This window comes from Salminus brasiliensis, chromosome 6, assembly GCF_030463535.1.
Source record: "Salminus brasiliensis chromosome 6, fSalBra1.hap2, whole genome shotgun sequence".
Classification (NCBI taxonomy): domain Eukaryota; kingdom Metazoa; phylum Chordata; class Actinopteri; order Characiformes; family Bryconidae; genus Salminus; species Salminus brasiliensis.
In genome coordinates, this window is record NC_132883.1 from 44,014,781 (window position 1) to 44,040,250 (window position 25,470).

The 25,470-nt window shown below is 42.4% G+C and overlaps 2 protein-coding genes across 6 annotated transcripts in view; both read left to right on the forward strand.

The window, feature by feature from the left end:
* Positions 1 to 20,903, forward strand: part of adam9a (ADAM metallopeptidase domain 9a) — a 36,129-nt gene extending 15,226 nt beyond the window's left edge. Inside the window, exons 5-23 of one of the 3 annotated variants that reach the window (XM_072682524.1) lie at positions 3,764 to 3,840; positions 4,233 to 4,455; positions 4,538 to 4,603; positions 6,217 to 6,288; positions 6,908 to 7,077; positions 7,159 to 7,240; positions 7,368 to 7,495; positions 8,113 to 8,284; positions 9,415 to 9,507; positions 9,739 to 9,934; positions 10,594 to 10,699; positions 11,108 to 11,294; positions 11,702 to 11,782; positions 11,915 to 12,020; positions 12,753 to 12,894; positions 14,036 to 14,117; positions 15,568 to 15,597; positions 16,989 to 17,059; positions 17,764 to 20,903. In XM_072682524.1, coding sequence (XP_072538625.1) covers positions 3,764 to 3,840; positions 4,233 to 4,455; positions 4,538 to 4,603; positions 6,217 to 6,288; positions 6,908 to 7,077; positions 7,159 to 7,240; positions 7,368 to 7,495; positions 8,113 to 8,284; positions 9,415 to 9,507; positions 9,739 to 9,934; positions 10,594 to 10,699; positions 11,108 to 11,294; positions 11,702 to 11,782; positions 11,915 to 12,020; positions 12,753 to 12,894; positions 14,036 to 14,117; positions 15,568 to 15,597; positions 16,989 to 17,059; positions 17,764 to 17,824 — 2,145 coding nt within the window. In that variant the 3' untranslated portion in view covers positions 17,825 to 20,903. Of the gene's footprint in view, positions 1 to 3,763; positions 3,841 to 4,232; positions 4,456 to 4,537; positions 4,604 to 6,216; positions 6,289 to 6,907; positions 7,241 to 7,367; positions 7,496 to 8,112; positions 8,285 to 9,414; positions 9,508 to 9,738; positions 9,935 to 10,593; positions 10,700 to 11,107; positions 11,295 to 11,701; positions 11,783 to 11,914; positions 12,021 to 12,752; positions 12,895 to 14,035; positions 14,118 to 15,567; positions 15,598 to 16,988; positions 17,060 to 17,763 lie in introns of all 3 variants that reach the window. The other 2 variants (XM_072682522.1, XM_072682523.1) reach the window with 2 other exon arrangements.
* A 2,619-nt stretch (positions 20,904 to 23,522) lies between these two features.
* Positions 23,523 to 25,470, forward strand: part of ogdha (oxoglutarate dehydrogenase a) — a 37,226-nt gene continuing 35,278 nt past the window's right edge. For 2 of the 3 annotated variants that reach the window (XM_072682520.1, XM_072682519.1), the window contains exon 1: positions 23,524 to 23,657. The gene's annotated coding sequence lies outside the window, so the exon portion shown is untranslated. Of the gene's footprint in view, positions 23,658 to 25,470 lie in introns of all 3 variants that reach the window. The other variant, XM_072682521.1, reaches the window with a different exon arrangement.

Here is a 25,470-nt window from a genome sequence, read left to right on the forward strand (position 1 = left end):
TAATCCAGATTTCCTGTTTAGTTGAAGGCCATGCTGTGTGGGTATTTCCTGTCTGATGTCATCTCGCCTGGATATTTTAGTCTGATCCCATGCCTCACAGCTCAGACGTGTCAGTCACGCCTGATGTGCAGATGGTGCAGTCTCATCAGACACTTGGATATTTTTGTAGCGTTGTGGTGGTGTATGAGGTGTTTTACAGCTGAATCAGACAGCAGTGGGCAGAAATGACTACACCTACATCAGTGGTCTCCAGTGCTGCTCCTGGAGAGCCACTTTCGCACAGGCTTAGCGTCCAACCCTAAGCCATCCGCCTGATTCAACGAGTCACTTGGGTGGGGTGTGTTAGATTTGGGGTGGAGTTGAAACCTTCATGGAGGCACTGTAGCTCTCGGGGAGGAGGGTTGGAGGCCACTGGCCTACAATGATTTCAGCTTCATGACCTGTAATGTCAGCATTTCCAGCTTTAGCTAGAGCCTGGATTTGCTGTGTCTCAGGATTTCCTTCAGAGTGAGACCGGCTGATGATGAGAAAACCGAACTCTGGAAAAATTCAGGAAGGGATGGTCGCTCTTCAAAGCTGAGGCTGGGAAGCAGTTAAAGGATCGGCTCACATGGAGGGATGTCCCGTACATGCTCCTCTGGGAATGCTGCAGGAAGTTTGAGTGTGCATTTTGCTGATTTTCATGTGACTTGGAGGCAGAGGGTCAGCTGTGCTCTCTCTCGGGCAGTAATAAAACTGACACTCTTCGTGAGCTGAAGGTAAAAACTCCGCCTATGATCTGATTCGGTAGATCCGGTTTGAGACATCTAGGCGTTTACATTTATGGCATTTAGCAGATGCTCTTATCCAGAGCTTACAAAAGATCCTCTAATCTTAGACTCTACTAAACACAAGTCAATATGGAGACCATAGTACTCTTCTCTTCACCTGAGTACTCTCAGAAGAGGAGGGTCTTCAGTCTGGGTTTGAAGACAGCGAGCGTTGGACTCTGCTGTTCGGACACCCAGGGGAAGTTCGTTCCACTACTTCGGTGCAGGACAGTAAAAAGTCTGGACGCTCAACTTCCGTGGATCTTAAAGGATGGCGGGTCGAGCCGAGCCGCACTTGAAGCTGGAAGGGCTCTTTGTGCAGATCGGCTTGTGTCCGTTTGCCATTGTGTGTGTATATATATATATGATATAATGATATAATTCTTTCATACCAAATATCAAATCACAGACATGACCACACAGTAAATATCAGCGACGTCAGTGCACGTCAACATTCCTAAATATTTCTCATCAGAGCTTTGACACGTTTGTAGCTCCTAGACGTGAGATTAGAGAGAGGGGATCTGAGTGTGTGTGAGGGCTGGTACCGAGCCTGAGCTGGTAAACAGCATGAATAGGACTCATCCTGCGGTAGGGTGCTGTCATTAGCGCAGGCGGGTTGGTGCGGTTACGTAATGTGATTGGTAGCAGAAAGCTGTGAAGAGACGGAAGCCACGAGACAATCCAGAATCCTATTAGTGAAACTCGTCTGGATCTGGCTCTGAACGCGTCTCCTGCCCGCCCGCGTGGAACCGCTCGAGTGTAAGTCCGCTATTATCCGCCGCTAATGGACATGCATTATTGAGAGATGGGAGGACCGACACTGACTGCAGTGACTGATGGAATCTGCAGTGGCCTGCTTACTTGTCCATACACTGCTACAGCACAACAATAACAGCAGTGACCATCATTACAGCAATAATGGCTATAATTAGTCATAGCAACAGCAACAGTGTATATAATAATAATAATAGTAACACGTATCACAACAATAACAGTAGCAGCAATATTCATAATAATAAAAGTGAGAACAGCACTGCTCACAATAATCACAACAGTAACAATTAAGAACAATATATTAAGTATCAATAATAATAATTATGGCAATAACCATTACAACAGCAACTGCAATAATAACTATAACAGTCATAGCAATAATAATAATAGCATTAACATTAGCAGAAGTAATTGCACTAATAGCAGTAGTAATGATCATAATACTTACATTACTCATGACAGTAACAATAAAAACAATAAGAGCAGCAATAATCATAACAATAATAATAGCTGTAGTCACAATAATAGCAATAATAATAATGGCACCAATAATTGCAGCAATAATAAGAGTAATAAATAACATAAAAAACTGCAATAACTAAACTATGAGAACTGCTATAACAATAATAAACAATATTGATGCTGATAATAATTGATAATGATAATAGCAACAAATATAACAATAGCCTTAACAATAGCAGCAGTAATCACAATAATAGCCGTAGTAATGACAATAATACTACAATTACTAATGACAGTAACAATAAAAACAATAACAGCAGTAATAATCATAACAATAATAATAGCTGTAATCACAATAATAGCAATAATAATAATGGCACCAATAATTGCAGCAATAATAAAAGTAATGAATAACAAATGAAAGAACTGCACTAACTAATAACTATGAGAACTGCAATAGCAATAATAAACAATATTAATAATGATAATAATAATTGATAATGACAGCAATAGTAATGATCATAATACGAACATTACTCATGACTGTAACAATAAAAACAATAATAGCAGCAATAATCATAACAATAATAATAGCAATAATAATAATAATGTCACCAATAATTGCAACAATACTAACAGTAATAACAAAACTCGTAACTAATAATAACTACGAGAACTGCTAAAACAAGAATAAACAATATTGATAATGACTGGCAACATTAATACAATAACAATAATAACAACAAAATAACAATAATAACAGTAATATTAGGGTTACAAGATTAATGTGAGTTGTGTAGTGATTCTGGCCTAAGCGTTTCACAGATATCAAAACCCTGTGTCGGAAATTAGAATGACACAGTATGGAGTAATAAACACTGTGCAATATTAATATAGCTCTCTCTCTCTCTCTCTCTCTCTCTCTCTCTCTCTCTCTCTCTCTCTCTCGTGGTGTAGAATGGCTAAAATAACACTGCACCTACAGATTTCTACTGAGAGTCTTCCTCCTGACTCATCAGTGCTGTCCCACGTCTCAGAGCAGCAGCATGACGAGCTCCTGATGAATGAATTTGGCTTGCTGAGCTCAGGAATGTCTTTGGGTGTGTTTTTGAACTTTTGCTGCCTTTTATGGTTTACAGTGAAAAACCCACAGTGTTTACAAACTGCCCGCCGAGCGCACCCGGGAGAGGAAGGGGTCGGTAGTGTTGGTGTTTACCAATCGCTGTGATCAAATGACTGCGTGAGGGTGAAATGCATTCTGTACTGTGCTGTACTGGGAGAGCTTTCAGATACAGTCATCTGTCTCTTGGTAGGCAGATGGTAAATGACTCTCTCTCTCGCGCACGTGCTCTCGCTTTCTCTCGCTCGCTCTCTGTCAGGTGGGTTTTTTGCCAATGTACAGTCGGGGATTTATTAGGAACACCTGTACACCTGCTCCGTCCTGCAGTTTATGATATCTATTCATTATCAGCCAATCATGTGACTGCAGTGCTGGAAATAAAACCATGGGGGGGAAATGTGATTTCCCTGATTTGGGGCGTGGCCTGACTGTCAGAAGGGCTGGCCTGAGTATCTCCAGTACTTCAGAAGTCTTCAGAAGTGGTTTCTTTGGGGGTCTTCCCTGTTACCTGATTTGAGTCCAACCACGTATCCTCATAAAACAGCTCTCTGTCTCTGTGTCTCTCTCTCTCTCTCTCCCGCTCTCGCTCTCTCAGGAGCACTGTCATTACCAGGGTTATGTGGAGGATATGGCGGGCTCTTCAGCCGCTCTGAGCCTGTGCTCTGGGTTACGGTAGGAAAGCTGCTCTTCTTCTCATTTTATGGTATCATTAATACAAAGCTATATGGGCAAAAGTCTTGGGACACCTGCTCATTCAATGTTTCTTTGGAAATCAAGGCTGTTAAAATAATTAATCCTGCTTTTGTTGGTCCTATTCTATTGGCAGTTCTCCTCTACAGGCACTAGACCAGCTATGTGTGTGTGGGTGTGTGCATTTACACATCTGTGTCAGCAAAAGGCGCAACTTCAAGTAGCTGTATGCATTTGTTAGAAGGGGGTGTCCTTCTCTGGACAGTAGAGACTATAAATGAGCAGATGTCCCAATACTTTTGTCTATATAGCACATTTCAAAACACATTGAAATTGTGTGTGTGTGTGTGTGTGTGTGTGTGTGTTTGTTTCAGAGGTGTGATCCACATGGAGAACACTAGTTTGGGCATTGAGCCTTTGGAGGGCTCGGTGAACAACGAGCACCTGGTTTACCGGCTGGAGGACGTGAAGGCAGAGCCTTTGACCTGTGGGACACCGCACTCTGAACACCCTGACAACCAGGCATCACCAGGACACACAGATAATAACCATGCCCACAATATCACACCTGGGCAACCTGTCAGTCATCTAATTCGGGTCAGTGCAAGAGAAAAGCAATGATTACATCAACAGCAACTAGATCGAACATCATACACACTTTTTTGTGTCTCGTCTGCAGAAAAAGAGGGCGATTATGCACCAGACACATTATGTGGAGCTTCTGCTGGTGGTCGATGTCGAAAGAGTAAGTCTTCTAACCTTCTCAGAGTGAATTTATACTTATGTATTTGGCTAATTGCATTTTTGAGATGTAAACAAACCAAGTCAGACTGGGTTTTGGTGTGAAATGGGTCATTATTGAGAATCTTACGATTTCTTTATAGTGGTGGTTAGCACAAAAAACAGGGATGTTGACGACGACATTCAAAAAAATAATAAAGGAATATTGATGATGGTAAAATAGAGGCAAATCTCAGTCTTTGGGGACTATTTTGCTGCACATCACCAACATCTATTCCTCCACCATAAATGAATTTTCAAAATTAGATCTTATTAAATTAGATCTGAAAACTACCATAAAACAGTGTCTCAGCCATCAGGCAGTGGATTCATGACCATTTAGTGCAAAAACTTTTCAGATGTTTGGTTACTTTGAGTACGTAGAAGTATGTGTTCTAGATAAAGGTGTCAAAAAGTCATAAAGTTGTGTGTGTACATGTTGCTGTATGTGTGTGTGTGTGTGTGTGTGTGTGTATATATATATATATATATATATATATATATATATATATATATATAAAAATCTGATGCCACCTCCTACCAGACGCTCATGCTGGTCAGCAACACACTGACGTGATGTGCAGAGAGAGCAAGAGCAATTTACCCACATGTGCCCTGAACATGGCCAGTTGTGCTCTCGTGGACTCCGGCTGCTGATGACCCTTGTAAACCTCAGGTCATAGTGGCAGCGCCTTAGTCTGCTGGATCACTCTGAGCAGGATTATTATAATTAGTCCACACAGCTGCATTTCTGTGAAAGAAAGAAAAAAATACACAATAAATCCAGTATGGTGCTAAAAGTACCTCTGCCTGAGGTTCTTAGTGAAATTAGAGGAATAACAGCTGTGTGTGCAGGGCTGCTGGGCCTGAGCATTCCCAGCCAGACTTCCCTGTGCATGTTCGTCAGTGTGACCTGGTTAAGCTGATCTTCACTGGCTTTGCTTTTGTGAAAGTCCAGTCACCCCTCCGCTGTGTCGCTGTGCAGTCCATTAGGGGCTGTTTGAGTGTGAAAGGCCTTTCATAGAACAATGAATAAAACTGAATGATGCTTGTCTGTCTCAGACGACGACTGTCTGTCTGTCTGTCGTTTTGGTGAGTCAAGAGGTCGCTGTGGCCGTTTTGAGTGCAGGAACACTGGCTGCCTTTTGTTGTGTGTTTGGCGAGGGGCGGGGGAACGCCTGTGTTGTCTGCTGATGTCAAGACAGTACACCTGCTGTAGTATTATTTGGAAAGTACTGATGCTGGAAGATGAAGCCGGGTAGGTCGTTCTGTCCCTTTAGCTGAGAAACAGCAAAACTCGGGACACTTATTATGCATTTATTACACACACGATTTGGACTGTAGGCAGGGGGCGCCAGAGCGGGCTGAACATTTAGGGCGATTTAAAGGGCCTGTAATTGACAGGGGCCCTAAAAATGTATCAAATGAGTATTTGGGCAGAATTGTGTTGAGTTGTGGGGCCCAGAATTCCTGCCAGCGCCCCTGACCGTAGGATGGCTGGTTAAGGTATGATATAATAATCTCTTTCTCACTCTCTCTCTCTCACTCTCTCTCTCTTTCTCTCTCTTTCTCTCTCAGTTTAACTTCACTAAGAGGAATCAGACAGCCGTGAGAGAAGAGATGGTGCAGCTCGCCAACTATGTTGACAGTGTAAGTGCGAGACCCTAGTCACATATGTACTATATGGACAAAAGTATCTGGACACCACCTTATTGTTCATTGAGCTCATCTTGCTTTTCTTGGACTAACTGCCTCTACTGTCCAGGGAAGAAGGCTTTCTACTACATTTTAGAGCAGCATTGCTGTCATGATTTGATTGCATTCAGTGACGAGAGCTGGTGAGCTAGTTACTGAGGTCAGGATGTTGAATGATGATCACCACCATCATCCCCAACTCCTCAACTCATCCCAAAAGTATTAAATGGAGCACCGTCCACCATTCCACTGCTTCACAGCTCAATGCTGGGGGGCTTTATACCCTGCCTCTAGCCCACGCCTGGTATTAGGCAGCATAGTGCCAATAGGTTGATGTTTACCATCTGCTCCAGAGAGTCCTTTTCTATTGGCAGTGCTTCTCTCTACAGGGACTAGACAAGCAGTGTATGTGTGCATTTGCACATCTGTGTCAGTAATTGGTGCCAGTTTTAAGTAGCTGAATGCATTCATTAGAAGGGGTGTCCACAAACATTTGGACAGATAGTGTACTTTGCCTTTTGGAAGACTGCATGTTTGCCTTAGTGTCTCTCTCTCACTGATCTGTCTATCTCAGATGTACGTTCCTCTGAATATCCGTGTGGTGCTGGTGGGCTTGGAGATCTGGTCAGTGATGAACCCCATCAGCACGGTGGGCAGTGCTGGGGAAGTCCTCGGCCGCTTTACTCAGTGGAGGGAGAAGGAGCTGGTGCCCCGGCGTCGCCATGACAGCGCCCAGCTTATCCTGTCAGTGCCTTCTCACACTCTTACTTATACCTTTCGTGTTACACTCAGCTTGACTGTCTGTCTGTCTCTCTCTGTTTATAGGAAGAAGGGTTTTGGAGAAACTGCGGGGATGGCGTTTGTGGGGACAGCCTGCTCCAGGAGTCATGGGGGCGGGATCAATGCGGTTCGTTCCTCAGCTGGTCTCATCGCTTTGCATATTGTTGCCTGGAGCTTCATCTGCTGCATGATCCACTTTAATACTCAGACTAATGCTGCACACATGCTTGTGTGTCCATCTGTCCTCCTCTTAGTTCACCAATAAAAACGTGATGCCGTTTGCCTCCATTGTGGCTCACGAGCTGGGGCACAACCTGGGGATGAACCACGACGACGGCCGATCGTGCAAATGTAAAGACTGCATCATGAAATCTGGGGCAACGTGAGTGTGCGACTGTGTGCTGTGAGAATTATTAGTTTTGCTTGTTAAATCGTCTCAGGGCAGCTTAAATAAATGATGAAAATAAATTTGACTTGTTAGTTTCACCAGTTTTTGTTTATTTTAAATGCATTCAATAGAAGGGGTGTCCACAAACATTTGGACATGTAGCGTATACAGTTTTTCCATCATTTTGGATGCTTTTTTCACCCTGATCATGAAAGATAAAGACTTTATTTTAATATTTATTAACAGTTTTCCAAAAATCTGTGATGTATGATGTACACGTATCGTTAATTAACGAACCCTCATCACAGCTGAAGCTCGAATGCAGCAAGGAGCTTCTGGTCTGAACTGAGTTCTGTGTGTATATGTGTATTTATCTCTTTGTGGGGACAGGATTTACACAAAGCAGCCTTTTATGATAAATTATCTCCTGTTATATTTACATGTGGATAAATGCGGCATGGAATGAAATTTTTGAATCCACATCCACAATAATGAATTAATAATTAATAATTAGCATCAAATAATAACTAATAATGGTTGTGTTATATAATGAAATGATCAGAAAAGCTCATCTCGTAAATCGAACCGTTTATCCCCTCCTCTTCTCTCAGTGGCTCTCGGAACTTCAGTAGCTGCAGTGCGGATGATTTTGAGAAGATGATTCTGAACAATGGAGGTAGATGCCTGCTGAACATCCCGCGGCCCGACGAAGCATACAATGCCCCCTTCTGTGGCAACAAGCTGGTGGACATGGGAGAAGAGTGTGACTGCGGCTCAGAGGAAGTAAGTCTGCTCATGACACAGAAATTCACACTGGATTAAAATCACTACACAATCATTCCTGTCAGATTTGATTAAAACAAATTATACTGCAGATTCATACTGGATCAAAATACTTTAATACTTTAATTATTTCTGCAAATGCAATAACAAATGCACATGACTGATTCATACAGGATTTAAATCACTCCACAGTTATTACTGTCAGACCATACAAACCACACACATTGCAGATTCATACTGGATTAAAACGGACTGTCGGACTGAGTAATCCAGTATGAATTCGCACAGTTATTACTGTCATACTGTAAAAACTACACACTGCAGATTCATACTGGAGTAAAATCACTAATAAAATCACTAGTAATTAGTCAGACTGTAAAAATTACACACTGGAGTGATTTTAATCCAGTATGAATGTGCAGTGTGTAGTTTTACAGTCTGACCATAACAATTGTGAAGTGGTTTTAATCCAGTATGAATTTGCCCAGTTATTACTGTCAGACCATAAAAACTACACACTGCACATTCATACTAGATTAAAACCGGATTATTACTGCCGGACTGTGTAAAAATTACAACCTGGAGTGATTTTAATTCAGTATGAATTTGTACAGTCATTGCTGTCGGACTGTAAAAACTGCACACACAGCAGATTCATACTGGATTAAAATTACTCCACGGTTATTACTGTCAGACCATACAAACTACACACATTGCAGATTGCAGTGATTTTAATTCAGTATGAATCTGCAGTGTGTCTTTTGTATAGTCTGACAGTAATATCTGTGCAAATTCATACTGGATTAAAACCACTCCACATTTATTACTGTCAGACTGTAAAAACTACACACTGGAGTGATTTTAATTCAGTATGAATTTGTACAGTCATCGCTGTCGGACTGTAAAAACTACACACTGCAGATTCATACTGGATTAAAATAAAAAAAATTTTACTGTCAGATTCTAAAAACTAAACAATTAATATTCATACTGGATGTAACTGGTAGGTATTGGCAGCTGTAAAGGGCAGTGAGTAGGCTTTTCATAAAGCAAGAGTATGTGCATCTTTATTGTAGGGATAGGATCTTGATGTGTGTGTGTGTGTGTGTGTTTGTGTTTGTGTGTTGCAGGAGTGTAGGAATGATCCCTGCTGTGAACCCAAGACGTGTAAACTCCGAGCTGGAGCAGAATGTGCTTTCGGAGTCTGCTGTAAACACTGCAGGGTAAGCGCTGTGTGTGTGTGTGTGTGTGTGTGTGTGTGTGTGTGTGTGTGTGTGTGTGTGTGTGTGTGTATACATATGTGATGCACCACGAGAGACTAGAAAGCTCAGCGCTTTCAGTGCCCTGCATGTTTGATTCTATCCTGGGGATGTTTATTTTTATTATTAGGTTAAGATTCAGTTCTGTATGTATGTGACGACCAATCTCTCACTCTCCCTCACTCTCTCTCTCAGTTCCTTCCTGGCGGTACCGTGTGCAGGAGCAGTACAGACGAGTGTGATCTCCCTGAGTATTGCAACGGCTCATCCTCTCTGTGTCAGAGTGACGTCTTCAAACAGAACGGCCATCCATGCCGACAGGACCAGGCCTACTGCTATAACGGCCAGTGCCAGCACTACGACAGCCAGTGTCAGGCCATATTCGGCCCCAGTGAGTACAGCCTGTGATTTTTCACTCATTGCACTTAAGGCTCACTATAGAGTCACTGCTATAAAGCCTGTGAAGTATATAATTCTTTAGTTATGCCAGGGAGGAGGACAGGCTTTTGTGAGAGGCTGGAGTGCACAGTCTGGCTTACACTTTAAAAATAAAGGGGTTTGCTTCCATCCCCTTCAGATAATTATTTACTTCCAGTGGATGCAAGTGAAGGCTGTTGTGTTTACCCCTTGTCTTTGTGCCCATCTGCCACCGCCTCCTCCTCCTCCTCACAATCACAAGCCTTTATGAACAGAGATCTAACTACCAGACCCTAGACCTCTTAAAAATGCCTGTTGTTCGTCTCAGACAATAGACTCAAGCTTTTTTATCTCAATTGCGAGTTGTAGGCTGGCATACAAAAAGATCATTGTGGCCTACCAGGACTGTAGTAGCAAGACTCAACTGCGCCATCTACTGATGTATTATTCTTACTACAGATTCCTCAAAACTTCTGCATGTATAAAGCAAAGATAACATCAGAGTGGCCTTGGTAGGTCAGGCAGAACTTGGCTTTCACAGCAGTCACAGCTTGAAGCTTGATGCGTTCATTCAGTAGAAATGTATTTTTCAAAATAAGTAATTAATGATTTTTATTTTTTTAAATCCAACAGAGGCAAAGGTCGCTCCTGAGACTTGCTTTAAGGATGTTAACTCGAAAGGTGATCGCTTCGGAAACTGTGGCTATCAGACCAATGGCTTCAAGAAGTGTGAGAGCAGGTACAGTCAAACAGAAGCACATTCATACACTGTCTAACTCCAGGGTAGTATGCAGGACAATGCTCAAATGGAGTCATAGGTGTGCAAAATCCTGTACTTGTACTCCACTGCCTCAGTCCACATGCTTCTCTCACGGCAGCTTGTCCAGAAATGCCTGTGCTTTGAGCTATAGTAGTGGCTCAAAGTGTGTAATTCCCCTTACTGACTGCAGGGGGAGCTCAGGAGCTGCAGTTTCTCATTATGTAGAGTGGGATCTTGCCAGCTATCAGTAAAGCTCATCAGATACTACAAAAGAATGCATATGTGGAGCATGTGTGAAGGTTCATCTCTTTTATTTATTTATTTATTTTTTTTTTTTGGTCTCTGTCACACACTCTCTCTCTCTCTCTCTCTCTCTCTCTCTCTCAGGAATGCTTTGTGTGGGAAGCTGCAGTGTAAGAACGTTCAGGCCAACGTTATATTTGGCATCAAGCCCTCCATCATCCAGACTCCAGAAATTGGAGGAACCACCTGCTGGGGGGTGGACTTCTTGTTGGGCCCAGACGTCCCTGACCCAGGCATGGTCAACGAGGGCACCAAGTGTGAAGAAAACAAGGTTAGACCAAACACACACACACACACACACCTGTTCTTGCTCATTTGCTTTGGTGAGAAAGAGCATGTGAGCATGTTGAGAGTTTTAATGTGCTAAATTTTCAGAAGTTTAATTGTAAGGGGTTATTCCTGGCATCCCAGTCCAGACTTTATGAGGCTTTCCTCCTCATTTAACCCACCTAGCTGTCCAGTGAGGCCTTTGAGAGCTGAACGCAGGTGGAAAGTGCTGTGCCTGGACCTAGCCCAGATTGACCCCTACAGTTTAGGGCATTTTCACCCAGGCCTATCAGGTGGCCTCACAGTATTTACTTTTTGTGTGTGTGTATGTCTTGTGGGGTTTCTACAACACCGACTGACTCTTCTGTTTGCTTTTTTATGCTGGTTAATGTGTTCTGGCTTGGTTTACAGGTCTGCTTAAACTACGAGTGCAGAAGTGCAGACGAGCTGAACTACGACTGCGATGTACAAAAGAAATGCCACGGCCATGGGGTAAGGGCCCATCATGCAGCATTACCCATAATGTACATCTGACCCCCATCATAACACACGTTTTACTGTGTGTGTGTGTGTGTGTGTGTGTGTGTGTGTGTGTGTGTGTGTGTGTGTGTGTTTTCACTGTAGGTGTGTAACAGCAATAAAAACTGCCATTGTGACAATGGCTGGGAACCACCGTTTTGTGAAGCCGTAGGATACGGCGGTAGCATAGACAGTGGACCCTCCTGGAACGGTAGGTATACTGCTACACAGTACACATACCAAATGCTGTATGTCCAAATATTTGTGAACGCCCCTTCGAATTAATGCATTCAGCTATTTTAAGTTGCACCCGTTGCTGATACAGATGTGCAAATGCACACACAGACAGCTTGTCTAGTCCCTGTAGAGAAGTACTGCCAGTAGAATAAGAGTAATATGACCCTATTGGCACCATGCTGCCAAATGTCAGGCATGTGCTAGAGGGGTATAAATGGTGCTCCATTCAGTACTTTTTCCATGCCACACACTTGTCCCATTTGCGCCCCCTTGTGGACATTTCCTGTCACAACACCCACGGCTAGAATGCTTCCTGCTGCTTTTTCCCAGTAATTCCCAAAGCAATGTTTCTGGGATACCATGTAGATGTGTTCTCAGTCTTTTGGCCGGAACCGATTCTCCCAGAGATCATTTACTGTAAAATAAAGGTACCTCAAATGGGTCCATAGAACTCCTGACCTTGAAGGCAGTTTCCAGTCCTGGATTTGGTTCTCAGTTAACTGGAAACTGGATTCAGGTCCAGATGTGAAGATCTCTGTCATAGAATAACCACAAAGAACCACATGTGAGGTGAGGACAACCTTTACATTGGTAAAGAGCTTTTACACCCAGTGCAGAGGAACACATGGACATAAGTACTGTATTTATGATGGGCTATAATCTGTGGCTATAGTGTCGGATCTCTCTCTCTCTCTCTGCCTCTCAGATAAGGACACCTCTACAAGAGATGGTCTGCTGGTCTTCTTCTTCCTAGTTCTTCCTCTCTTAGCTCTGGGACTCTTCGTCTTCTTCAGGAGAAATGAGCTTCAGCAACGCTTCTGCAGGAAAAAACGCTCTCAGGGTTACGAGTGAGTCCATCTGCTTCTTTGAGTGTCGCAAATGAATACAGACATAACTCTGCTGACGCCGATTCAACTTCTGTTATATTCAGATATTTTAAACTAACTAATAATAAAAAAAAATTTAGTATATAATTTAATAATAAAATAAAATTTTATGTCAGGTTATGCAAAATGATGTCAGTAAAGGCAACGTCTCAACTTTAGCCCATCAAGCACACCAATCTCACCCATTAGATACATTTTGGTAACTTTTTTGCTTTCATCAGGTACAATTTTAGTTTTTTCTTTAAATTAGCATCAAATATTTTATTAAATATATTTTTAAAAACAGCCAAACTGTAGATAGTGAACACTATCCATCAACTTATTGCTTACAAATGTAATTGGGTTGCTTATAGGGGTTTATAGGGTGTCTACATTTTTTTGCTTGGTTTCTTCTTTTTAAGTCTTGTAACAAACTTACTTTCTGGTGAAAGTGCTGCTTTCTGTTGAAATTGTGGTGCATTTCAGGTCGTTTGAGGTTTTTTTGCCTGCTTTTGCACAGTTAGAAAAGTGTCTGGATACTTTTGAACATGCATTATCCATTTGGCCAGGTTTTTTAATACTGGTGATTTCTTCCACCTAAAGAATGTAGTTTTTACAACAAGGATTCTTACGCTAAAAAAAGTAGTTCCAGCTAAAAAGATTATTTTGACTAAAAAAGTAGTTCCAGTAGAGCATATTATTTTGCCTAAAAAAAAGTAGTTTCAGCCAAACAGATTCTTTTGCCTAAAGAAAAATTGTGCCAGCAGAACCGTTTCGTTCGCCAAAGAAAGTTTTAGTGCCAGCAGCATGGATTCTTTTGCCAAATAGTAGTTCCAATAGAAGGGAATTTCCCCCCGAAAATATTGTTCCTTCCTTAGCATCAATTAAAAATGTATGAATTATTAAAAGACTTCCTGTATTCCTGGTGTAATTGGGTTGCTTAGGGGTTTATAGGATGTCTAGGTCATTTTTTTTAAAGGGTTTCAAATTAACAACGTGAGGCAAGGTGTTTCAGTCATGAAAAAATGATGTTTCCTCAGAGGTTCTGGTGAAGGTTCTGCTTTCAGTTGAAATATCGACGCATTTCAAGGTCACTCAAGTGTTTGTTTACCTGCTTTTGCAGATCGGACAGCAGGCCTCAGACCAATAATAGCCGAACGCCTGCAAACCAGCGAGGAAACCCCAGCAGCATAGTGAAAGACGGAGTGAGTCAGCAGATAAGCTCATCCCTCGTCCATCCACACGTCTGCACACTGTGCTCACTTAACCAACAGATCTGCGTCAGTGAACCTACTAAACACACAGCTAACCCACATCGCACTGTAGATGATCAGAGCTTCTTCAGTCTAGAACCTTAAAACTAGACAGTGTGCTTTGACCTAGCATTAACACGCCGCATGTCCAAAAGTCTGTGGACACCTGCTCGCCCAACGTTTCTTCTGAAATCAGGGGTATGAATCTGGAGTTTGTCCTCCTGTGCTGCAGCAGTAAAAGCTTCTGCTCTTCTGAGAAGGCTTTACACTGGATGTCAGAACATTACAGTGAGGATTTTATGGTATTCCTGGTATTCAGCCATGAGAGCGTTAGTGATAAGATTAGGACCCCGGCTCATCTCAAAGGTACTGATTGGATGAAACGTCTCAGTCTATTGGTCTCTGCTACACTATGTAGATTTTACAAGCTGCAACTGGCGAACTCCTGTGTCAACAATGGGTGTAAAGTTATAAAGGTGTCTGAATACTTTTGGACATGCAATTTAACTTTACTTAACATTGGTTCACATGTGGTTTTAGTACTGGTGGTTTCTTCCACCACAAACATACAGCTCTAGCGACTCAGATTCTTCTGCCAGAAAAAGTAGTTCCAGCAGTATAGATGTCGTCATCCAAAAAGTAGTTCCAGCAGCATGGATTCTTCCATGAATTCCTTTACTAAATAAGTTGTTCCAACAATACAGATTCTTCCACTAGGAAAAGTAGTTCCAGCAGCATGGATTCCTTCACTAAAGAAGTTCGAACAGATTCTTCCACTAGAAAAAAGTAGTTCCAGCAGCATAGATGTCGTCATCCAAAAAGTAGTTCCAGCAGCATGGATTCTTCCATAAATTCCTTCACTAAATAAGCAGTTCCAACAATACAGATTCTTCCACTAGGAAAAGTAGTACCAGCAGCATGGATTCCTTCACTAAAGAAGTTCGAACAGATTCTTCCACCAGGAAAAGTAGTTCCAGCAGCATGGATTCTTCCACCAGGAAAAGTAGTTCCAGCAGCATGGATTCTTCCACCAAAAAAAGTAGTTCCAGCAGCATGGATTCTTCCATGGATTCCTTCACTAAAGAAGCAGTTCCAACAGTACAGATTCTTCCACTAGGAAAAGTAGTCCCAGTAGCTTAGAGCAAAGCTGCTGTTGTTCGGAGTAATTGTACAGGTGTGGTGGAAAACAACATGCTGTGATTAGATAGAACCACATGGGTAAAAAAATCCAGCCAATCAGATTGTAGTTCAGACTGATTTATAAATCGCCAATAACCAAAGGGTCAGTCATATATGATGTACATGATATTTTAATTCTTTAAACTGCTTGCTACCATTACATCCAAGAATCTCCCCATAGCATTACAATGACTCCTTTCTCTCTCTCCTGTTTATCATAAAGCATCAGGCTCAGTTATTGCCACCTGAGGAGGTAAATGTTTCTAATTGTGTCTGTATATATAACCCAGTCAGGCTTTAATTGGCTCCATGGGACGACAGTGCAGCTGCTTACCCCGCCCCTTTCTCTGCTTCTCTTCTCCTCTACACTTTTCTTTTTCTATTCCATCCAGTTTTCTGTGTGCTGAGAGGATATCGCTTTCTTCCACAACCACAAAACCCCTCTGAGGCAGCCGTAACTCCTGGATATTCTCACTGCATTACATTGGCAAAGGCCCAGAAAAGGAAACGCCGCCAGTATAGAGGGGTTTTGTCGTTGTGCATTCTGTGTTGTTTTGCTGCTTTGGTGAAATTCTGAGCATGCCTGAAGGCTTAACTGGTTTAACTGATGGTAAAACAGCGGCCCTTTTCTCTTTGAGCATGAAGGTGTCTCTGGTTGTTCGTATCTCCTGAGTTTCGTACCTCAGAGTAAACGCTGATCTTCATGTCTTTCCTGCTTTAAACCGTACGTGAGTACTGTGTCAACAGCCATACTGTAATGAGGACATTTACAGTGGGTCACTGCCACACATTCAGTTATTGTGGAGGTGAGAGTGGCTAGTGAGTGAGCTGCCTGTTCGGGATGATGGTGATTACATTCACAAAATGATAAAAATATATAAGTAATGATAAAAAATAGGAAAATACCACGTATAGTGTTCGCTAACACAATTGGATTTAGACGCTTGGATATATACGTATAGTCTAGGGTCACTATCCAATGAAAACCATGTCAAAAATAGGAGATATAGAGGGATTGACAGTGGACAGTGCAGCTACACGGTTTAAACCTTGAAGCAAATTGGAGATATATGGAGATATATGTATATTGGACATATATTCATTATTATTTTTTTATGTTATTTAATTTATTAAATTATTTATGTGCAGTATATGGGCTGTTTCTGAAAGCACCCACAATTTGTCATATAAATAATGTATTTACCACATTTTTAGCCTATATAAATATCTTGAATCATTAAATATTACAAATTGCAGAGGTGATCTGTCATTATTAGAACTAGGCCTTCAGTATTCTGGACTTCCAGAACACCAGAGTGATTCCCTGAAGGCCTAGAAGGCTGCATTGGTTCCCCACTGATTATTTGTCTCTCTGGATATTGCAGTATATAGAAATACTAAGTTTATTTAAATCTGTCTGTTTGGCCCTTTACTAGAATGTCCTCATTATGGTCTATTGAAATAAGACGGTGCTGCAAAGCCTCTGGTGCTGATCGCTTCGCCAGTTATCACAAATCAATATTTGTAATGAATAGATGTATGTGTGTGTGTGTGTGTGTGTGTGTGTGTGTGCCTGTGTGCCTGTGTGCGTGCGTGCGTGTGTGTTTAATGTGTGAAGTGTATATGACTCTTGTTTCTCTACAGGTGGTTCAGACAAGTACGACTTCCTCAGTGCCAGCGTACGCTACCAGGCCGCCTCGTCCTGCGTTTACACGGTAAACCCTCCCAAAATCCTTCCTCGCAGTTCTGGTTCCTGAACGACCGTCTCAGTTTTGCTTCGTTTGCTGAGATATCGAGGCTCTAAAATGCGGGCGTGGCTTTAATATCTTTAATATAGTCTTCTGAGCGCTACAAAAGAACTAACAGACATGAATACATATGTTTGTATTGTTTTTATTCTTATTTTATTTAACAAGGTGGAATGAGCAGGTGTCCCAATACTTTTGTCCTTGTAATGTAGTTAAGACAGAACTCTAAATAAACTCTAGACTCCATGAGGAGAGCTTTAGAGATGTTCTAATGAACACAGTAATGGAAAACTACGACTTTTTGTAGGAATGATATTGGTGTTTATTCTAATATCAGTGTTTTACTTAGCAGATTTACACTTACCGATAAGCAGCTATATTATTATTATTATTATTATTATTATTATTATTATTATCCTACAAACTGCCTAGAACCTGTTCACGGTACTTTAGGAGCTCAGCTGCAGCCCCCACTATTTACTATACGGTAAATAGTTTTTACGTAATGCACACTGCTGTGGGCGGGTCACTTTACCGTTTTACTGTGTGGGGTTATTGTTCAGTACTTCTCAGCCTGAGTTCCAGTGTTTATCCAGTCACATAAGGCATGAATTATTACTGCAGGCTTTCATTTAAATACCATGTGTCTGACTCATTCCCTCTCTCCACAGTCCACCCCCTCCCGCTGCTCATCTGCTGCCTCAGAGACCAGCTCCCCCTCCCCCCGTATAACACATGCCTGGCCAGACAGGTGTGTGCATGCTCGTGTGTGTGTGTGTGTGTGTGTGTGTGTGTGTGTGTGTGTGTGTGTGTGTGTGTGTGTTGTGGGGGGAAGGCCAGGTGATGTGTGTAATGTGAGAGTTTGGGGGGGGCGTGTCAAGGAGGAATCAGCTGCTTACGCCACTCTGGCCTTCCTCGATGGCTCCACCCCCACACCACCCCACCCCACCCTCCCACTTTGTCACCCCTCAGCTTTGGAACTGTCAAAGCCGCCGTTCTGCGAGGAACCTCCTGCAATACGTCGAACACGGAGTGCAAGGTGGGGCTAGGAAACCTCACTGATGTGTCTCCCCCTCTGACACTTATGAATTACAGCGTCTATGGCAACAACAATCCCTTATTCATATTGTTATGACTATTATTATTATTAATAATAATAATAATAATAATAATAATATTATGTGCTGTAAAGGACCAGAACCACTGCAACCGATTGCACTTCAGTAATATTCACTGCGTATAAGTAAGAATGTATAACAATTTGCAGAACCCTTCTTAGAGAGCCTTTTTGAGGTGTTGGTAGAGACCGAATACGGAGTAATGGGGTACTAAGGACCTTTTGTATATTTGATTGCAGGTATTTTGATGGATGATTCTGGGGGGTTGTTACAGACGGCAGCGTACGTGGTTCTTTACAGAGATATTGAAGTGAGATGTCAATGCAGTTTATTATTTTATATAGTTTTAATATATACGCAACACTCTGCCCCTTCATAATGTTACACGATCTCATAACATGGCAGATTTTTTTATATATGAAAATTGCATTCATGTACCTTAAGGTCAATTAAGACCGTTTCATCTACATTTCAAAGATACAAGGTTACAAGGGTTTGTTACAGCTCTGAATGTGTATATGTGTGTGTGTATGTATATACACCCTTGGCACCCTTGGACTGCATTAGGTGACGGAAAGTGTTCATCGTAGAGGTTAGCTAGTTCACAGTGGCGCGACAATTGCATCAATGTCCCATAGGCCCACACTGTTATGCTGATAGGAGGCTCTCAATGTGGGGGAAAGTCCATTCTCCGGACACGATTTGACGGTACGGGGCGAAGAGTAGTAGCATAACTCTTTGGGATGTTCTAGAGCCGCTGTAGTGAAGGTGTACTGAGAAATGGGCTTCTCGCACATTGAGTGCCTCCCAGCGGCATAACTGTGAAGCCCCACGAGCCATTGATGCCAGAGGGGAACGACGACCCCGGGACAGAGTGTTACGGAGCGACCGGCGCTCCACTGTGGAGCAGCTCACCTCTGTAATACACACCTAATGCAGTCCATGCCACAACGTCTATCACGTCTGCGTAATCCGAGGCAAAGGTGGTTCATTTCAGTATTAGGTAGGTGGTCATAATGTTCTGATATGACTGTGTATATTGTCGTGGTCACACAAAAACCTTGTTCATCTCTAATAGGGCAACTTTTTAACAGGAGAGGCAAAGTCATTTTGGTTCAGTGTCATTTTGGAGCATTTCTATTGGTCCATTCAACACAAAATTCTACATGAAATAAAATAGTAAAAAAAATATAGTAAAAAAACAAAACAAACTATATAAATAGTTTATATATATATACACACACACACACATATGCATCCCTTCTTCTAAGCCATGCGAAAACTGCCATAGTGTTACAGTGGGAGATTTGCCAATTTCATAGCTTTCATTTATGGCACTGTTTTTACGAACCTCTTTCCAGGTATCCGTCACTCAGACACACGGCAAAAGTGTGTACACTCAATCAGTTATGACTTCTATTCAGGTTTTTTAGCGCCACATAGCTTCCTCCGAGTCAAAAGTCCAAGTTCAACCACTGCAATACGCTCGGACTTCAACTCTGCGCTCTTCAGTTACACGCCACACATTATCTGTGTCCTCCTGACAGCGTTATCCGTGCTAGCTTTAAGACGGTCCAGTCAAGTGCTTTAGGTCTGCGGCCCTGAGTGCGCCGAGTTCTACCAAACGTCCGCTTGTACTTCCTTCGCTGGGACTGTCTCTGTCCCTGTTCAGCAGTCAGGTGCGGGCGCTGTGTGTCGTGATGCAACCTTGATCTGCTCTAAAGAAGCCATTGAAATGATTCAGCTGTGTTTCAGACACTTCAAGGGCTACCTGACATTGAGGCTGATGATCCTCACTGCGCTGCGTGTGGAAGCAAACACGGTTCACTGGGTGCAAAGCCAGCCCTGATCTGCAATGCCTGCAATATCCTCCTCAGTGTGGCTCTCGGAGGGACGTGTTTCAGATAATGGCCTAATAAACAGCTTCTCTATGACTGCAGATATGCAGGACACATAATGAAAATGTAGTCCATACACACACACACACACACACTCATGCTCAGTTGATTGATATTCTCCTGCTGATTTTATATATATATATATATATATATATATATATATATATATATATATATATATATATATATATATATATATATAGTGTGAGGTCTATAAAGGCGCACTGAACATTAGCCGTCGCTATGACAACCCATTCTGAGTGAAGTGCCATACGCGGTGTTTAGAATAACCTTGAGTATCCTTACATCGTTTTTTTTTTTTTTCTCGTTAGTGCGATAACGTAATCGTTTAACGTACATCTCACCTGCATCACTCGCCAGAATGTGTCTGTCAGCGCGAGTCTCCATGTACTGAAGCCTAAACGACTGAACTTTTATTATGAACTGTTTTATAGATCAATACATTGATTTTTTCTTTATTATTAATTTTTGATTTTTTTTTCTTTCCCTTCTCTTTATATGATATGGTCTGATTTGCACTGTGTTCCCAATTCTTCCAGGTCCTCAAGTGTTGCTTGAGGTACAAGTTGACCTAGAACCATGTCAAGAGCAACTTGCAGAAGTATCTATAATGTGCTTGGAGGGGAAATGTGTGAGATATTATGCAGATGTGTCACAATTAAAGGACAGGCTCGAGACTCTCGGCGCTTCGTGGTGTGTGTTGGTGGCGATGGTTTTTGATATTGGTATTACAATGAAAATAAAAATCACTGCTCTGTTTCTACATGAACTTGATTAATGCATTTTCCATGTCGTTTGTCCACCAGCATTCCTGCATACAGTATGTATTTACAATATAAGGACAAAAGTATTGGGACACCTGCATATTTATTGCTTCTTCTGAAAGCACAGGTATTTTTAAAAATGCACTCTGAGGTGTTCAGCGGGGGTCGCAGGGGTTTGCCATCAGCGACCGGAGCCTGAGAGAGCACAAGTGGCAAAAACTTTATCTCCCCCCATTACTCTTAAAGCGTTGTTGGCCAGCAATGCTGCATCAACAGACGTTTAAAAAAAAAATTAATAAATAAAATGTATTATTTTTTAAACATAAATTTCAATAAATAATAATAATAACAATAAAAGGTCTGGCTTCACGTGTAGGAGGAGTTATGGACAGGTGTGTTAATTATACATTTAATACAAATAAAATAATTTTGATAATTTTTTGGAATAACTGTCTCTACTGTCCATTTTGTCCATTTTCCAACTGTAGATTTTGGAGCAGCATTGCTGTAAGGTTTGATTGCATTCAGTAAGAAGAGCTTTAGTTGGATGATCACCACCTGAGCTCACCTGCTCCAGAGGGTCCTATTCTATGGGCAGTACTTCTCTACAGGGACTAGACAAGCTATGTAAAGTAGCTGAATACATTCATTAGAAGGGGTCTCCACAAACATTTGTACTGTCCATGTCTTTTATTGAGCATGCTGGGTAGCCATCCACAGTGCAGGCTAGAAAAAGTAAGTGAACCTCTGTGCTAATGACTTCTCAAAGGTGTTTCATTAAAGATGAGTCTGAAAGTGTGGGTTTCTCAGGTGCTTTGCCCAATAAATAAGGAAAAGTTTATTTTATAAGCAACGTTCAGAAGATGTGTGACCGAGACACAGGAAGCTGGAAAAGGCTACAAAAGCGTTGTTAAAGACCTGGGTGTGCAGATCAATCCACGGTAAGACAATGATGACAATGAGGCTTACTTTACCCACCTTGGTTTCAACAAACACATGCGATGCAACCTGGCTGGGAGGTGAGGGCTAGCATATGCTTTATCTTCAATGATCTGTTACTGTCTTACATGACCAAAGGTTCCCATATTACCTAACACTATTGTAATTAAATTCTCCAACACAGTATCCCTATTACCTAACATCTAAATAACTCCTGTCACCTCACATTGTCTTAAACAACAGAACTCTATCCCATATTAGCAAACAGTGTATTTAAAGACTCAACACAGTATCCCATATTACCTAACACTGTATCCCATATTACCTAACACTGTATCCCATATTACCTAACATTGTCTTACATGCCCAACACAGTATCCCATATTACCTAACACTGTCTTACATGCACCTACACTGTATCCCATATTACCCAAAACTGTCTTACATAACCCAACACTGTCTTAACTGACCCAGCACTGTCTTACATGACTTAACTCTATCCCATATTATCCAATACTGTCCAAAATGACCCAACACTGTATCCCATATGGCCAAACACTGTCTTAAATGACCCAGCACTATCTTACATGACCCAACTCTATCCCATATTATTCAATACTGTCCAAAATGACCCAACACTGTATCCCATATTGCCAAACACTGTCTTAAATGACCCAGCACTATCTTACATGACCCAACTCTATCCCATATTACCCAACATTGTCTTACATGACCCTACACTGTATCCTATTTTACCCAGCACTTTCTTAAATGACCCAACATTGTGTCACATATTACCCAACACTGTCTTAAATGACCCAACTCTATCCCATATTACCCAACACTATCTTAAATGACCCAACACTGTATCCCATATTACCCAACACTGTCTTAAATGACCCAGCACTATCTTACATGACCCAACTCTATCCCATATTACCCAACACTGTCTTACATGACCCTACACTGTATCCTGTATTACCCAGCACTTTCTTAAATGACCCAACATTGTGTCCCATATTACCCAACACTGTCTTAAATGACCCAACTCTATCCCATATTACCCAACACTATCTTAAATGACCCAACACTGTATCCCATATTACCCAACACTGTCTTAAATGACCCAGCACTATCTTACATGACCCAACTCTATCCCATATTACCCAACACTGTCTTAAATGACCCAGCACTGTCTTAAATGACCCAACACTGTCTTAAATGACCCAGCGTTATCTTAAATGACCCAACTCTATCCCATATTACCCAACACTGTCTTACATGACCCTACACTGTATCCTGTATTACCCAGCATTTTCTTAAATGACCCAACACTGTCTTAAATGACCCTACACTGTATCCCATATTACCCAACACTGTCTTAAATGACCCAGCACTGTCTTTAATGACCCAACTCTATCCCATATTATCAACACTGTCTTAAATGACCCAACACTCTATCCCATATTACCCAACACTGTCTTAAATGACCCAACACTGTATCCCATATTACCCAAAGCTGTCTCAAATAACCCAGCACTCCACTGAAGGATCCAGTACATTATGTCATATTACCCAACACCATATCGCCATAGTTCAGATATCAGAAGACTTGCAGAGCGGCTCACAGCTAGGCTAAAATATACACTCCGGGACGTGACGTCACGTTGCGCGTGACGTGCCAGGCTCGAGACTGGGAAATCGCAGCTTTCCGGCGCGCGCTACTGTCATTTCCATCCGAGCAGAGGGGCATCAGAGCAGCGGAGGGGGTAGTTAGAGCCCGGGTGCGCGAATAACTTCACTAAACGGGTCCAACCTCGCAGAAGTAAGTCCGCGCGCGCATGTTTTCCTTACAGGCTTGTTTGGGGTGGGGAAATGCCGCGAGCTTAGAGTCGCAGTGCTGTGGTGCGCTACTGGGGGAGTCTGGCTTGCTGGCTGACTAACGGGGGGTGTTCTTTAATAAAGCGGGATGCAACATTTGATCTGATTGATGCTTAAGATATATTAATTTTAATGAATCTGTATGTTGGGTAGCAGCAGCAGCAGCAGCAGGCGGCGGCGGGGGGGGTCCTTCAGTCCACCACGCAAAATCAACGTTAGCTGCCCAGCTCAGTTACACATGGTTGGTGCTCATGTCGCAGTAGAGTTTATTTCCTTTAAATGTGGCTTTTTTTTAACTAACTGTGGGGTTTTTACTGCAATATTGCTCGAAAAAATAGCAAAGGTTGCAGCAGCTGGGAGCGCGTGAAGGATATCAGACCGCCCTGGCGCTGGAATGGGAGTTAGCCTAGCTTAGCGTAGCGTAGCCGCTAGTGTTTTCCATGTTTAGCGTAAGGACAAGGTGATTGACAGGACTGGAGGTCAATAGCCGCGTTCGGAGCCCCGCTCTGGAGGCGGGACTATTGCTTCTTAGCCAATCGTCGCTCCGGGAACCACTCCAGTGGGCGGAGCCCCGGATGGGTGAGTTAGCGGTGAGAGCGGAGAAATGTGGAGCGAACACAAGGTCAAAACAAAGGTGTGGAGCGAAGTTCGTGTTCGTGTTTATTTCTCGGTCCAGCTTTATTAAAACACACACACACACCTTCCAAAAACCTCTGCGTCAGCCTGGATGTTGATTGAACTTTCGTGACGTGTTTAGTGTCCAGTTTTTTGGGGTTTCCAAGAGCTCCTCGTTTCTCCTCCTCTTTGAGGAGTTCTCCTAACTCGTATTAAGGGGGATCACAGAAAGCTGAACAGTGCCCAGGGTGTGTTATTAGTGCCTACACTGGTATGGGATGTAGTGGTAAGCTTAATGAAGTCCTAAGTCCTTCGCTGAATGGTCATGCAGATGGTCCACTGTATAAACACAGCCCAGACACATAAACAGGGGGACTGAGTAATGTCAGACCAGGATCCAGTACAGTTCAGTGCAAAGTAGACTGCAAGTCTCCAGCTGAAGCTGAAGAACCACCTAGAGTTAAAAGTGCCAGAGCCAAAACTGCAGGCCATTGAACTGCACTGGAACGTCCCAGGCAGGTACATCCAGTACCTATCAGCAGAGCAGCCGAGGTTTATTGCGCTCAATCCCTCTCGTTTGGTGTAAATTTAGACCCTAAAGCTCCACAGTGAGACCAATGAGGAACAGTAAAGAGCCCCCCTAAAAAAAAAACAACACAACAGTAATTTGGGTTGGTATCAGGCCAGATTTGACTCCACAGTACACCATTCATCATGTTATGTTATATGTTTTTATATTACATAGAAATAAAGTATAGTTCCAGTTGACCTTCATGTCGTGTCTCTCACATCCACAAGAGGGCGCTCAGCACAGATAGGAAAATGCAGAACGCATTATGATATGATATTTTGTGATAATGGTGCTTTACATAACGCTACTCCGCACCTATAGGGGGAGCTCAGGTTCTTGCATGTGGGACTTGGCCAGTTGCTCTAGTTACTTCAACTGCTAATGAATGTATTGCACTGTTAAAGCAGCGTTCTGCGAGAATGGTTAGCTTAGCATAGCTGCTAATGTTTTCTATGTTCAGCATAAGTACAAAATGATCGTCAGGACTCGAGGTCAGTATGCGTCATGCGTTTGGAGACCTGCTTTGGAGGCAGAGCTATGGCTCCGCAGCTGATCGGCGCTTCTGGAAGTG